General features: G+C 36.3%; 1 protein-coding gene across 1 annotated transcript; it reads right to left on the bottom strand.

Annotated features, from left to right (window-relative positions):
- Positions 1–11,855: 11,855 nt before the first annotated feature.
- Positions 11,856–12,194, bottom strand: LOC117910700. Its single transcript, XM_034824818.1, has one exon. It carries the CDS (start codon positions 12,192–12,194, stop codon positions 11,856–11,858), a length of 339 nt encoding a protein of 112 aa, XP_034680709.1.
- Positions 12,195–14,058: the final 1,864 nt, after the last annotated feature.

The following is a 14,058-nucleotide window of genomic DNA, read 5'->3' as shown; positions in this document are numbered from 1 at the left end:
CTCCCCGAGCCTAGGCGTGCCTTTCAGAACTATGGGGAGGGGCAAAATAAAGAAGATGAGAAAGTGAATAGAGGCCCAAAGGGACATAGAAACTGAACGAAGAATGTGAAGGAAGTACGAGAAATGTGAGAAAAGTACGAAAAATTGTATTTTATTTCTTGTACATTCACATTTCTCCTACCCTCATGTACCATCATCACTTTCCTTGTACCCACAACACATTCCTTGTACCATCTTCATATTTCTTGTACCCCTATAATTTTTATACTTTTTAATTTTCTTACTTTTTTTTGTCACTTTAATGGATGATAATTTTGTGTAAAATTACTAAATAGAGTTAAAATTAAAGCTAATGATATTCGAAAAAAATTAAAACATTAAAATATTCAAAAATAGGTCAAGACAAAGAATGTGAGGTGGGTACGAGAAATGTGAAAAGAGTACAAGAAGTTTTGTTTCATTTCTTGTACATTCACGTTTTTCCTACCCTTGTGTACCATCGTCACATTCCTTGTGCTCTCATCACATTCCTTATGTCATACTCACATTTCTTGTACCCCTAAATTTTTTGAAATTTTTAATTTTTATAATATTTTTTTTCACTTCACTAGATGGTAATGTTGTGTAAAAAAATTGAATTAAATAATGTGTGATAAAATTAAAAGATTAAAATATTCAAAATTTGGTTAAGGCACGGAGTATGTGAGAAGGGTACTAGAAATTTCTTTCATTTCTTGTATCTTTACAATTCTTGTACCTTCCTTACATTCCTTGTAGCCCTCCCCCCTCCCCACAATCCTTGTATCACAGTCACATTCCTTGTACCCCTAAATTAAAATATATATATATATATATATATATAAAATTCACTTTTACTGGATGATAATAATCTATAAAAGTACTAAATATATTAGGAGTTGAACCAAATAATGTTGGAAAAAAAAATGAAATTAATATATTCAAAAATTGGTGGAGGTACAATGAATGTGAGTAGGGTACGGGAACTGTGAGTAGGGTACGGGAACTGTGAGAAGAGTGCGAGGAATTTTTTTTCATTTCTTGTACCATCACATTTCTGGTACCCTTGTGTACCTTTGTCATATTCCTTGTATCCCTAAATTTTTAAAATTTTTTATTTTTTTTAATATCCTTTTCACTTCATTGGACAGTAATATTTTGTAAAAAGACTAAATAGACTTCAAATGTGCAATAAAATTAAAATATTAAAATATTCAAAAATTGGTTCAGGTACAAGGAATGTGAGAAGGATACGAGAAATTTTATTTTATTTATTGTTCCCTATATTTCTCGTACCATCGTCACAATCATTTTTGTACCCCAACATTTCTTGGACCTTTCTCATATTCCTTGTACCATCCTCACAATCCTTGTACCACCATCACATTCGTTGTACCCTAATTTTTTTTAAAATTTAATATTTTTAATTTTTGTTTTCACTTCACTGGATAATAATAATCTATAAAATTACTAAATAGATTAGGAGTTGAAGTAAATAATGTTTGAAAAAAATTACAAGATTAAAATATTCAAAAATTGGTGGAAGTACAACGAATGTGAGGAGGGTACGAAAAATATGGGAAGAATACGAGAATTTTTTTTTTTATTTCTTGTATTGTCACATTTCTCGCATCATACTTGTGTACCCTTGTGACATTCTTTGTACACTCATCACATTCTTTGTATCATCCTCTCATTTCTTGTATCCCTAATTTTTTTTTAAAAAAAAAAATTATTTTTTTAATTTTCTTTTTGCTAACTAAAAAATTAAAATAATTAAAGGGCATACAATTAAGAATTTTATTTATCATAAGTTTTATCATTTTTGAAAAAGTTTATCATATCACAAAAATATTTTTTCCGCAAATTTTCTTTATTACTATTTGATAAAAAAATAAAATTCAAAACAGATTTTATATAATTGGTCACCGTAAAAGCTCAAACGGTTGGTAACAGTGCTGAACTTGAAGGCTGTTTTTTGTTTTCATTGCCCTGCCATGTGTCCTAACCTTATTGGCCTAAAAAGGTTGGTATGGTACGGACAAGTAGATTTCGGTACAGTAGTCAAGCCCACATGTTTATGGGAATCATATGAATATACATCTCGACTGATTTGAGTTGTTTAAGTACAACTCTTCATGAGATATTTGAAAAACTTGTATGTGAGTGATTGGATTTAGGGACATCCAGAGTCCAGACACTACAATTTTTTACAGGGGTTGATGTCTAAAGGAGTTACAACCATGAAGATTCCATGTGAGGATTTGGATAGCTACTCGTTGCCTACTCTATTATAATGCATTACTTCGTCCGTATTCATGCGGTCACATCAGCGTGGAAATTCGGGTACTGCTTTTCAATATTGTCCAGCGAAATAACATTGGCCAAAGGACATTTCCAAGTCACATCGCGCTCTTTCTTTATCAATTCCTACTTTTTGAGATCGACTCCCTTCCCGGAATTTGCATTCATGCTATCGTCTAAACTCTTACCTAACCTAATTCAATCAGAATAATTACAAAGATGATGAAGAACTGAAAACAAGATCAAAACTATTTCTGCCGACAACCATAATCAAATGATTAAGAGTATTTTATGGAAAATACAAATATTTGCCTGCTTTCATTAACAAATAATTTTTCTTAATAATTTCCTCTCTCACGTAGTTTTTTTTCCACTTGAAATACTATTTTTGCTTTATAATAAAAGTTGGACATTTATGTACTTACCTAAAAGAACTATTTTTAGCGCTTTCCAAAAAGGAGAAAGGAATTTTTTTTTTTCAATGAACCATTTGAATACTTACAAGAAAATAATTTAATTTGTAGGAAAAAAAAAATTATAAAGTTAAGGGTCTATTTGAATACTTAAAAATAATTTCATTTTATTTTTAAAAATAATTAAAGTCGCTGTGGCTATTCCTTAATTATTAAAAAATTATATGGTTCACTAGACATTAAGATTATATGATATATATATTTTAATATATCTTATACAATTTAGATAAAATTTGCATGCATCCATAGCTACAACTTTTAATTTATCTAACTCAAATTTAGGCTACATTTTTACACATACAAGCATATAAATTAAAATAAATAATTTAATTTACATGTATAAAAATCACACATAATTTAGAATAATTTAAAAGGAATTCATATTATGAAAGGGTGCCTAAATCCATATAAAAAACAATTAATTCAAATCCAATAAAATAATTCAAACCGGGCCATTAGAACCTAAACTGACCCAAATACCATATTTAACCCATGACCCAATACACAAAGACCTTTAATAATTTTATTGGGTCACTGCACATGTAATAAGCCTAATGGGCCCAATTACATTTTAATTCCCATGGCCCAATTTCTTTAGTGGGCGTCATTGGAAACCCAATCTGACTCTAGGTTCTCCATCCACTTAATATCACAAACCATCTTCCTAATTTTCAGCCATGGACTACTTCATCCCCAACAGCACCATGCATGCCGCGGCCAACGGGACGGGCTGCATCCTTTCCGGTAGCAATGTGATCGTCGCCACAATTGGGATGGGCTGCATCCACCGGAGTGCAGCCCGACTCCCTCTCTCGCTGGTGAAAAACACATCATCAGCATATAGATACTACACCTGCAGTGGCGCTTGGATAGCGCCTGAATGGCGCTCGTAACAGGGGCTTGCAGCGGCAAAGATCAGCGCTTGAATAGCGCTGAAATGAGTGCCTGAATGATGCTGGAATGAGTGCCTGAATGGCGCTCAGAATGGGGCTGAATGATGCTCAGAATGGGCGCCTGAATGGCGTTCGGAAATGGCGCTTGCAGCCCCTTTGACCAGCACCAGCAGCGGCGCTTTAATGTCGCTTGAATGTGGGGCCTGTAGTGGCTGAAACTGCAGCCCCAACAACACCGGAAATGCGCTTTTGGAATACCTTAAAATGACGCCTAAATGGCGGCAATGATCAGTGCCATGAAGGCCTGTGATCTGTAGTGGCAAGGCTGAAGCTATTTGTCTTTTTAATAGCATGATCAATTCATAGATTTATGGGTATTTCATTTTTAAAGCACTATCAACTTATGGATGTTTCTGTATAATTGTATCTTACAACCAAAAGAGAAACCATAAACTTCAGCAAAATAAATATCAAGGCAGAGATAAGAATTTTCAGTGCTCTGATACCAAATGTAGGCAATTCATAATGCATATAGACTGATATTTTCAGATTTTGACTGATAAAGACTTTCCACGTCAAGATTCGACTATTCTTTATGTTAATATAAATATCCTAACATAAAACCAAAACAACAATAATTGAATGCAATCGTCACGTTGCAACTTGCAATATGATATATATAGTCCTATCCTTAGATTAAAAGAAATAAAAAAAAGAATAATAATATATATAGTCCCTTGGAACTTGGAAGGCCCCCTGCCGTTAGATGATCTGAATCATTGCATCTGACGGTCAAAGAAATTGTAAATATCATATTATCTAGAAAATAAACATATATACGTACTTGCTGACATGGTGTAATGATGTATGGAGGTCTCATCTTACCCTCTCTCGAGGGCTGCCCTCCTATTCACTCAATAAAGAGATAAGGGTGACTAGCTTTTCTCCAGCATTTAAATCTCTCCCACCCTCTCCTCTCCCTCCCCCACCCCCCTTCCCACCATCACTGTATGAGCTTGTTTCCTTCATATTCTCTCCATCCTCACCATTGAGAGGCAGAAGAAGTTGGGATTCGTCACAGCTAAAAGGCTGGTATGTTTTACTTTCCATTCACTTCCATCTTTTGATTTTTTACTTTTTTTTTTCTGGTGTATGCTGTTAACTTATTTGGGCTGTATATTACTTATATTTGGGAAACAAGTCAGAAAACAAAAGTAAAGTTTGGTAACATGATTGAGGAAAAGGATGAGAAGGAAAAAACAAATACCCCCCCCCCAAAAAAATAATTGAAGTTATCACAGTGTTTTTTTTTTATTATTTTATATGGAAGTTCTATTGTCTTTTTTCCCGGACTTTTACTATGACAGATGAGGGATTTTTCTCAATAGTACGGTAATTTAAAAAAGTTAAGCTTAAATTACTGTAGTAGAAGAAGTTATTACAAATATACGGTAGTTTTTGCCACCTAGGAAAGAGGATTTGCCACTTAGGAGAGAGGAGAGAAGTTCAGCGGATAATTTTTTTTTTTAAACCAAAATCATCTTTAAGGGAAATCGTCTTTTCAAAAGACGAGTTCCATGAAAAAAAATAGTATTTAAAAAAATTCCCGAATACAAAGGAACTCGTCTCTTCAAGAGACGAGTTTCATGAAAAAATATATATATAAAAAAAAAAAAAAATTCCTCAAGGTATATATTTAAAAAAAAATTCCTTAAAAAAAAAAAAAATTCCACAAGGGAAATTCAAGAGACGAGTTTCCCATGGTAAATTTCTTTCTTTTTTTTAAATTCCCAAATAAAAAAAAAAAAATTCCACAAGGGGAACTCGTCTCTTTAAGAGACGAGTTTCCCATTGGGAATTTTTTTTTTTTTTTTTAAATTTCTAAATTATAAAAAAAAAAAAAAAAAAAAAAAAAAAAAACAATTCCACAAGGGAACTCGTCTCTTCAAGAGACGAGTTTCCCATGGGAATTTTTTTTTTTTTAAATATTTTTTTTAAAAAAAAATTCCCAAATTTAAAAAAAAAAAAAAAAAAAAAAAAAAAAAACAATTCCACAAGGGGAACTCGTCTCTTCAAGAGACGAGTTTCCCATGGGAAAATTTTTTTTTTTAAAAAAAACTATTTAAAAAAAAAAACTATTTTTTTTAAAAAAAAAAAAATCCCAAATTTAATAAAAAAAAAAAAAAAGAGAAAACAATTCTACAAGGGGAACTCGTCTCTTCAAGAGACGAGTTCCCCATGGGAAAATTTTTTTTTTTTTAAATAATTTTTTTAAAAAATTTCCTAAATTAAAAAAAAAAAAAAAAAAAAAATCCCACAAGGGGAACTCGTCTCTTCCCATGGGAAATTTTTTTTTTTAAATATTTTTTTTAAAACTTCCTAAATTTAAAAAATTAAAAAAAAAAAAAAAAAAAAAAACAATTCCACAAGGGGAAACTCGTCTCTTCAAGAGACGAGTTTCCCATGGGAAATTTTTTTTTTTTTTAAATATTTTTTAAAAAAAATTCCTAAATTAAAAAAAAAAAAAAAAAAACAAACAAACAATTCCATAAGGGGAACTCGTCTCTTGAAGAGACGAGTTCCCCATGAGAAATTTTTTTTTATTTTAAATATTTTTTTTTTAAAATTCCTAAATTGAAAAAAAAAAAAAAACAATTCCACAAGGGGAACTCGTCTCTTCAAGAGACGAGTTCCCCATGGGAAATTTTTTTTAAAAAAAAAAAAAAAATTCCCAAATTAAAAAAAAAAAAAAAAAAAAAAATTTCCCATGGGAACTCGTCTCTTGAAGAGACGAGTTCCATTGAAGAATTGTTTTTTTTTTTTTTTTTTTAAATTTGGGTATTTTTTTTTAAAATTTTTTTTTTTCCATGGGAACTCGTCTCTTCAAGAGACGAGTTTCCTTGTGGAATTGTTTTTTTTTTTTTTTTTAATTTGGATATTTAAAAAAAAAAAATATTTAAAAAAAAAAAAAAATTTCCCATGGGAACTCGTCTCTTCAAGAGACGAGTTCCCTTGTGGAATTGTTTTTTTTTTTAATTTGGGAATTTTTTTATAAAAAAAAATTTTCCCATGGGAACTCGTCTCTTGAAGAATTTTTTTTTTTATTTTTAAATTTGGGTATTTAAAAAAAAAAAAAAATCCCATGGGAACTCGTCTCTTCACTTGTGGAATTGGTTTTTTTTTTTTTTGGGAACTTTTTTATAAAAAAAAAAAATTCCTATGGGAACTCCTCTCTTGACTTGAAGAGACGAGTTCCCTTGTGGAATTGTTTTTTTTTTTTTTTTTTTTTAAATTTAGGAATTTTTTTTAAAAATATATATATTTTTTTCCATGGGAACTCGTCTCTTCAACAGACGAGTTCCCTCGAGGAATTGTTGTTTTTTTTTTTTAAATAATAATTTGGGAATTTTTTAAAAAAAATATATTTTTTTTTCAAGGAACTCGTCTCTTCAAAAGACGAGTTCCCTTGTAAATGGGGAATTTTTTTAAATACTAATTTTTTTTCATGGAACTCGTCTTTTAAAAAGATGATTTCCCTTAAAGATGATTTTGGTTTAAAAAAAAAATTATCCGCTGAACCTCTCTCCTCTCTCCTCTCTCCTAATTGGCAAATCCTCTTTCCTAGGTGGCAAAAACTACCGTATATTTGTAATAACTTCTTCTACTACAGTAATTTAAGCATAACTTTTTTAAATTACCGTACTATTGAGAAAAATCCGACAGATGAGCCACAATTTCCAGACCTTGAATATAATTAAAAGCAAAAGTACTAGTACAGTACAATGATCATAATATGTGTCCCTGGATCTGGTACAAGGTGTTTGTGCTTTGATGTCGAGATTCATGAACCTGCAGTCTCTACCTCCTTCTAGTAATAGTTAGTCTTTCTCTTTTCTAAGTTACTGAACCGTCTCTCTCTTAATCTCTTTCTCTGTCCTAAGAAGTTAGATGACTCATGCTGGGGATTTCTCTTTCTTCTGAGAAGCTACTGAACTAAGCTTCACATAGGAAGTTGGTTAATCCAGCCATGAACACTTCTTTTTCTTTCTCTCTCCTCTGAGAAGTTAATTAGAGGAAGACTCGATAAGGATTTTCTTTTTTCTTTCTATTAGGTAGCAGTCATGGTAACTGCCACAAGTCCGATGGTTTTAGGATGGTTTAATCTGGGTAGAAGTGTTTTTAAAATCTTAGGTTTTGTTTTGGAAGTGTTTTTCAAAATAGTTCTAATTGTTTTGAAACCGTTTTTTAAAAACTATTATTTAATAATTTGTAAAGGAAAATTTTGATTGGAATTTGACATATTCTCGCATGTTTTTTATATTTTTAAATATATTTTAAAAATAACTTTTATTCGTAATAATTTATTTTTAATTACTCTTATATATATAAATATTTTTAAAATCTCTTTCAAAAACATATGCACGCTTTTTCATTACAAAAATCACATGTAAAATAAAACTAAAAAAATTATTAATGATAAAAATTCCCGCATAACCTCATTTATTTAATTATAAATTATATTTTTTTTTGTAATATAATGGAATGGTCTAAAATTGGACTGGGCCGGGGACCACGAGAAGCCATTAATTTTTCACTCCACCCCTACTTTGAATTTGAGAGAGAGATAGAAATGTATTTAAATAAAAGCAAAGCTGTTGTGTCAATAGGCTAAAATAACAAATTTACTGGAGAGCACTAACAGTACCGCTGAGTCATTGATACTAGGAAGGGGAGCTGGTGTTAAGTTATGGAACTTTGAAGAGATTAGTATCCTACTTCAAGTCGAAGGGGAACTCCTGTAATTTCATGTAACATAAGGAATTTTTCGATATATAGCTACCAATTTTGAGTGTAGTCTACCAAGTTTTTATGTGGTTATAGAAGGCTATATGTTGTAGATGTTTAGCTAATTCCATAAGATTAGTTATGTTCATGGGAAGATAAAACTTTCGAAAATTAACTTCTAATATTGAGTAAATAGAGTAGCTAGACATAACTCCTATCAGCCTTTCAGCTTTAAACCCTGATGAGCGGCTTGGGCTCTCCCCTAAAAATTCGTGTAGCAGTTGGGCAACTTTAAACTTTGAGCACCAAGGGACGTCCAAGTCAGGTGATAGCTAAGATAAACTAGCTAATTGGAAGAGATTGTTTGATATATGAAAATAACGTAATAATATTTGAAAGATTTATTGTTTTTTTTTTATAAATGAACACAAATATATTAAAGGGCGAAAAGCCACAAAGCATATAGGGAGTATACATAGTAGCTTAAAAACAAAAAACACAAGAACAAAAAACCTCACCAGCCCTTAAGGAACCGCAAGCCATTCCAAAAAACCTAAAAGCGAAGAGGACTCCTCTCCCATATACATCCTAGCCCAACTCCACAAATTACATACAAAAGAAATTTTCAATTTTTGTATAGCTAAAGAGCCCTCATTAAAAGTTAGTCTATTTCTTTCCTTCCATACCGTTCAAAAAATACACAACGGGATGAAGTTCCAAATCTTTTTCCTCTTTTTCCCCACAAAGGGCCCCCTCCAACTAAGTAACACCCCTTTAGCTGTCTCTGGGAACACCCAATGAGCCCCAAACAAGGCAAGGAAGATCTCTCAGAGAACCCTGACCACTATACAGTGTAAAAGAATGTGATTTACATTTTCCTCTTCACAACCACACAAAAAACAACGATTAGGAAGGTGCCAGCCCCATCTTTGAAGCCTATCCAAAGTTAGGATCTTCTCTCATGTGGCCTCCCAAGCAAAAAAAAAACAACTTTGGTTGGAACCTTATCTACCCAAATGCTTTTTTTCAGGAAGGTGATGGCACTAGGAGTTGCCAACAACTTATAAGCATCCTTAATCTGAAAAGAATCGTGAACCCCTCATTTCCATATCATTGAGTCCTCTTCTGAAGAAATCCTCAAGTCCCTCAACAAATGAAACAACTCTCCTATAGCATCCAGCTCCCAATCATTACAATCTTTGGAGAGTCTAATGTTCCAACCTCCTTGACCAAGGCTTGAATCCCACACTTCATTGACCGTAGCATTCCTATGGACCGCCAAGGCAAAAAACTGGGGAAAAGTTTGGGACAACGCCTCAATACCACACCATTGATCAGTCCAGAAGTTGACCTTGGTCCCCTCTCCCACTTTGAACCCTATGTTATCCCAACACCAGTTTGCCTCCTTCAAAATCTCCTTCCAAACCCTCACTCTAAATGTTTCGCGAGCTTCATTAGTTCGCCAACCAAAACCCTCATGGCCATACTTCACCCTGATCACCTTCTTCCAAAGGATTTTTTTTTTTCAAAGGCAAATCCCCAAATCCATTTGCCCAATAAGGCCTTGTTCAAGAGATCAATCTTCCGAATGCCTAGACCCCCCTTCTCCTTTTGAGTGCACACCACCTCCCAATTGATTAAATGGATTTTCCTTTCCAAGCTTCCCCCTCCCCGAAGAAAGTCCCTTTGTAATTGTTCGAGCCTTTTTGCTACTAACTTGGGCATTCGAAAGAGGGACAATTGGTAAACAGGTATGCTGGCCAAAGTACTTTTAATGAGGGTAATTCTCCCTCCCTTTGACAAATATTATATTTTCCAAAGGGCTAACCTTCTTGTCATTCTTTCTTCCACCCCATTCCACATAGACGAGGCCTTGTGGTTGGCTCCAAGGGGCAGCCCCAAATAGACAGTAGGAAGAGACCCCACTCTACACCTTAACTCCATTGCCAATTCGTCAATGTCTTCAACCTCCCCAACCGGAATTACTTCGCTTTTAGCTGGGTTTATTCTTAGACCAGAGGATGCCTCAAACCAAGCCAAAATCCAACTTAGAGAGGTTAGGTGTTCTTTCCTTGCTTCGTAGAAAATAATTGTGTCATCAGCAAAGAGCAAATGAGACACATTCATCTCCATTCCCCCCCTCCCTCGAAGACTACAGCTTGAAATGAATCCCCCATCAACAACCCTTCTTATAAGTACACTTAACACTTCCATACCCAAAACAAAAAGGTAAGGAGAAAGGGGATCTCCTTGACGCAGCCCCCTAGAGTTGGAGAAGTACCCTACTAGCACCCCATTAACCAAAACAGAAAATTTTGCAGTTGAAATGCACCAGCAAATCCACTCCATCCAACGAGATCCAAAGCCCATCTTGTGCAAGACCTTCATGAGGAAATTCCAATTAATGTTGTCATAGGTTTTTTCAATATCCAGTTTACAAATTACCCATTTCTCTTTACGTTTATGCCAATAATCAATCACCTCATTAGCTATGAGCGAGGCATCTAAGATCTGTCTTTCCCTCACAAAAGCATTTTGGTCCGTAGAGACCACCTTATTTAAAACATTCTTCAGCCTGTTGGCCAGCACTTTGGCCAAAAGCTTATACAATCCCCCTAGAAGGCTGATGGGCCTGAAGTCCCCAAGGTCCTTAGCCCCACCTTTCTTTGGAATGAGGACTAGGAAGGTAGTATTGAGATTCTTAGCAAAAGATTTTTTTATCAAAAAACTCCTTAAACAGGTCCATAATCTCCTCCTTCACAAAGTCCCAGCAATATTGCCAGAAGGCCACTGTGAACCCATCCGGGCCTGGAACCTTATCTCCATTCATTTCCATTAGAGCATAATGGATTTCTTCCTCAGTGAAGGACAACTCCAAGACTTCAGCTTCATTACGGTTTGGACTTTGAAGGTGCAACCCCTCAATATTAGCTCTTCAGCCTTGCTTCTCTGAAAGCAGCTGCTTAAAAGCATTCACAATCCCTTCTCTCATCTTCTGCTCCTCAGCCAACCACCCCCTATTGATCTTAATTTTATCCAAGGAGTTATTTATTCGGTGGGCATTGGCCATCCGGTGAAAGAAACCTGTGTTCTTGTCCTCTTCCTTAAGCCACAACTCCCTTGTCACTTGTCTCCCATGAGTTTCTTCCAATAACACCCACTTTTTAAAGGTTTCCTCAGCTTCTCTTTTCAGCTCCGTCTCACCTTCTGTCAGACTGCTTCCATTCTCCACCCCATCCCAGAATGCGACTTGTTGAAGGGCTGAGCTTTTATTAACTTCCAGCCTACCAAACACATCCCTGTTCCATTCTTTGATTTTTTCTTTCATGACCTTCATCTTAGTAGTCAATCTAAAACTGGCCCTCTCTCTCCCCCCCGACCCCTACCACCAGCCCCGAAGAAGATCCTTGAACCCTTCAACTTTGAGCCACATGTTTTCAAACCTAAACGGGGAAGGGCCCTGTCTTAACCCACTATCTTTCAGCAAGATGGGAAAGTGATCGGAGGTGGGTCTGGGTAACCTACACTGGATAACCTCACTAAAGTGATCAAGCCAGTTCTGGGTCACTAAGAACCGATCCAGTCTAGCCCAAGATTGATTGTTCCTACCCCTGCTCCATGAGAACACACCCCCTTGCAGAGGGAGATCCAAGAGCTCTAGCTCATCAACAACCTGAGCAAATCTTCTCATTGCACCAGTTAGCCTTCCCTGATTGCTCATTTCCTTTTGGTAAAGGGTAACATTGAAGTCGCCCCCTAAACACCAGGGGCCATCCCAGATACCCCTTATTGTCCCGAGCTCTTCCCATAGAATCTCCCTTTCTTATTTAGAAAATGGCCCATACACTCTTGTGAAGATCCAAACAATCCCATTTTCTATATTCCTAAGCCTACAAGAAATTGAGAACTGCCCCATCTCCATCTCAAGAACCTCTAGGGTCCTTTCATCCCAACATATCAAAATCCCTCCCGCAGCTCCTTGAGCACCCATGGCACCCTAATCAAGAAACTTCCCAGAGCCCAAACTCCTCACCAAACCCTTTGACATTAACTGAATTTTTGTCTCTTGGATACAAAACAAGTCCACTTTCTGGCTCCTGATCATAGCCTTAATCGCCTTTCTTCTAGAACTATTGTTAGCCCCACGCACATTCCATCTCAACAGCCTTATCTTCATTGGACTTTCATAATTTGGCACCCTCTTATTTGCATAACACACTTCTTCTTCTTCCCCCTCTCATAATTGATGGGGCATTCAAGCCTTTTCAATTCCTTTTCAAATCTCGATTTCTCTAGAAGAGTTTTGCTATGAACTCTTTCCCTCCTCCTTCTAATTTTGACCAGAAACTCCAAAATATCTTTCTCCAATCCCTCTGTCGAAAATCCCAACAACTTGCTGAACCTAGCTAGATCGCTTTCCTCCCAGCTTGCTTCCTCCCATCCTCTACCTTTTTGTGGCATAGACCAAGCTAAGCACAATTCCCCTCTGCTCTCTTCAATACTGTTAGAATTAACCTCTATCAACTCCCAAGGCTTAACTATCTCCTGCTCTATAGACCCAAAGATGTTACACAATCGAGGTGTAACCCCCATGGGTTAAGTCCAAGCCAACCCCAGAAAGGTCGTAATACTCCCCCAATGGAGTCCGACCATAAATAGGAGAGGGAGAAAAAAGAGAATCAGAAACCACCGGTCCAGATAAGATAGGGTCGTTTTCATACCTTGCATCTTCCTCCAAGGCACAGTCGGTCTTAGATCTCCCCTCGAACTATAACTCCTCCTCAGAAGGCCTCTGCAGGCCGTCTTTCACCCAGAAAGGGGAAATACTAGCGTTTGGACCCCCCATTAGGCTTTGGCCAATAACCATGGAGGGACGGGCCTCCTCCAATTGGGCTCTAACCACAGCTAATTGCATAAGCGGACCTCAGTTGTCCAGCCCAAGCATCATAGTAAGCTTCAAAGTCTTGGCCCGCCCAAAAATCTTCCTAGACAGCAGCCTAAGAAGAGATGACCCATTTTCGCAAGGGAAGTCCAAGAAAGGAGCAAGCCCAATGGGCTCTACTTCTTTAGAACACCAAGAGGGCTTTGCTCGGCCCAGCAAGGTAAGCCCGACAGATCCTTGTGACCCACCTGACGACCCATTAAAGCTCCGGAAAGGATCCATATCTTGCCCCGACTCGTTTGACTGGCCCTACGTCCCATCAGCAGGCAGCAGCAGGGCCTCGAGCCTCGAATCGTCCTCCGCCTCCAGCACGCACTCGCCCGTGCGTGTACAAGCCTCACCCCCAACCTCTTCTCATGTTGCGACTTTCTTCCATCTCTTTCCTACCGTCATCGCTCTCATTATTGGCTTGACCTCCCACCTGAGAGTTAGCAAGTATCACAACTCTTCAACCCAAACCTCCACCACATTGGAGAGTTCCTCGCCGTTACGCTTCACCAATAGTCGGGCCCACTGCAATTCCTTCATCTTCTCTGTTTGGGAGTTGACTGTGAGAAAACCCCCGCACTCCTCCCCTATCCTTCTCAAAATGTCCCGCTCCCATAAGGAGACGGGTAAGCCTATAACTTGCACCCAAGCTTCA

Source organism: Vitis riparia, unplaced genomic scaffold (genome assembly GCF_004353265.1).
Source record: "Vitis riparia cultivar Riparia Gloire de Montpellier isolate 1030 unplaced genomic scaffold, EGFV_Vit.rip_1.0 scaffold821_pilon_pilon, whole genome shotgun sequence".
NCBI lineage: Eukaryota > Viridiplantae > Streptophyta > Magnoliopsida > Vitales > Vitaceae > Vitis > Vitis riparia.
The sequence above is the reverse complement of the archived record's forward strand: the minus strand, read 5'-3'. Positions and strand labels throughout refer to the sequence as shown.

Coding starts and splice junctions, on each gene's coding strand:
- LOC117910700 (XM_034824818.1), bottom strand. CDS start 12,194: ATGAGCAATCAGGGAAGGCTAACTGGTGCAATGAGAAGATTTGCTCAG.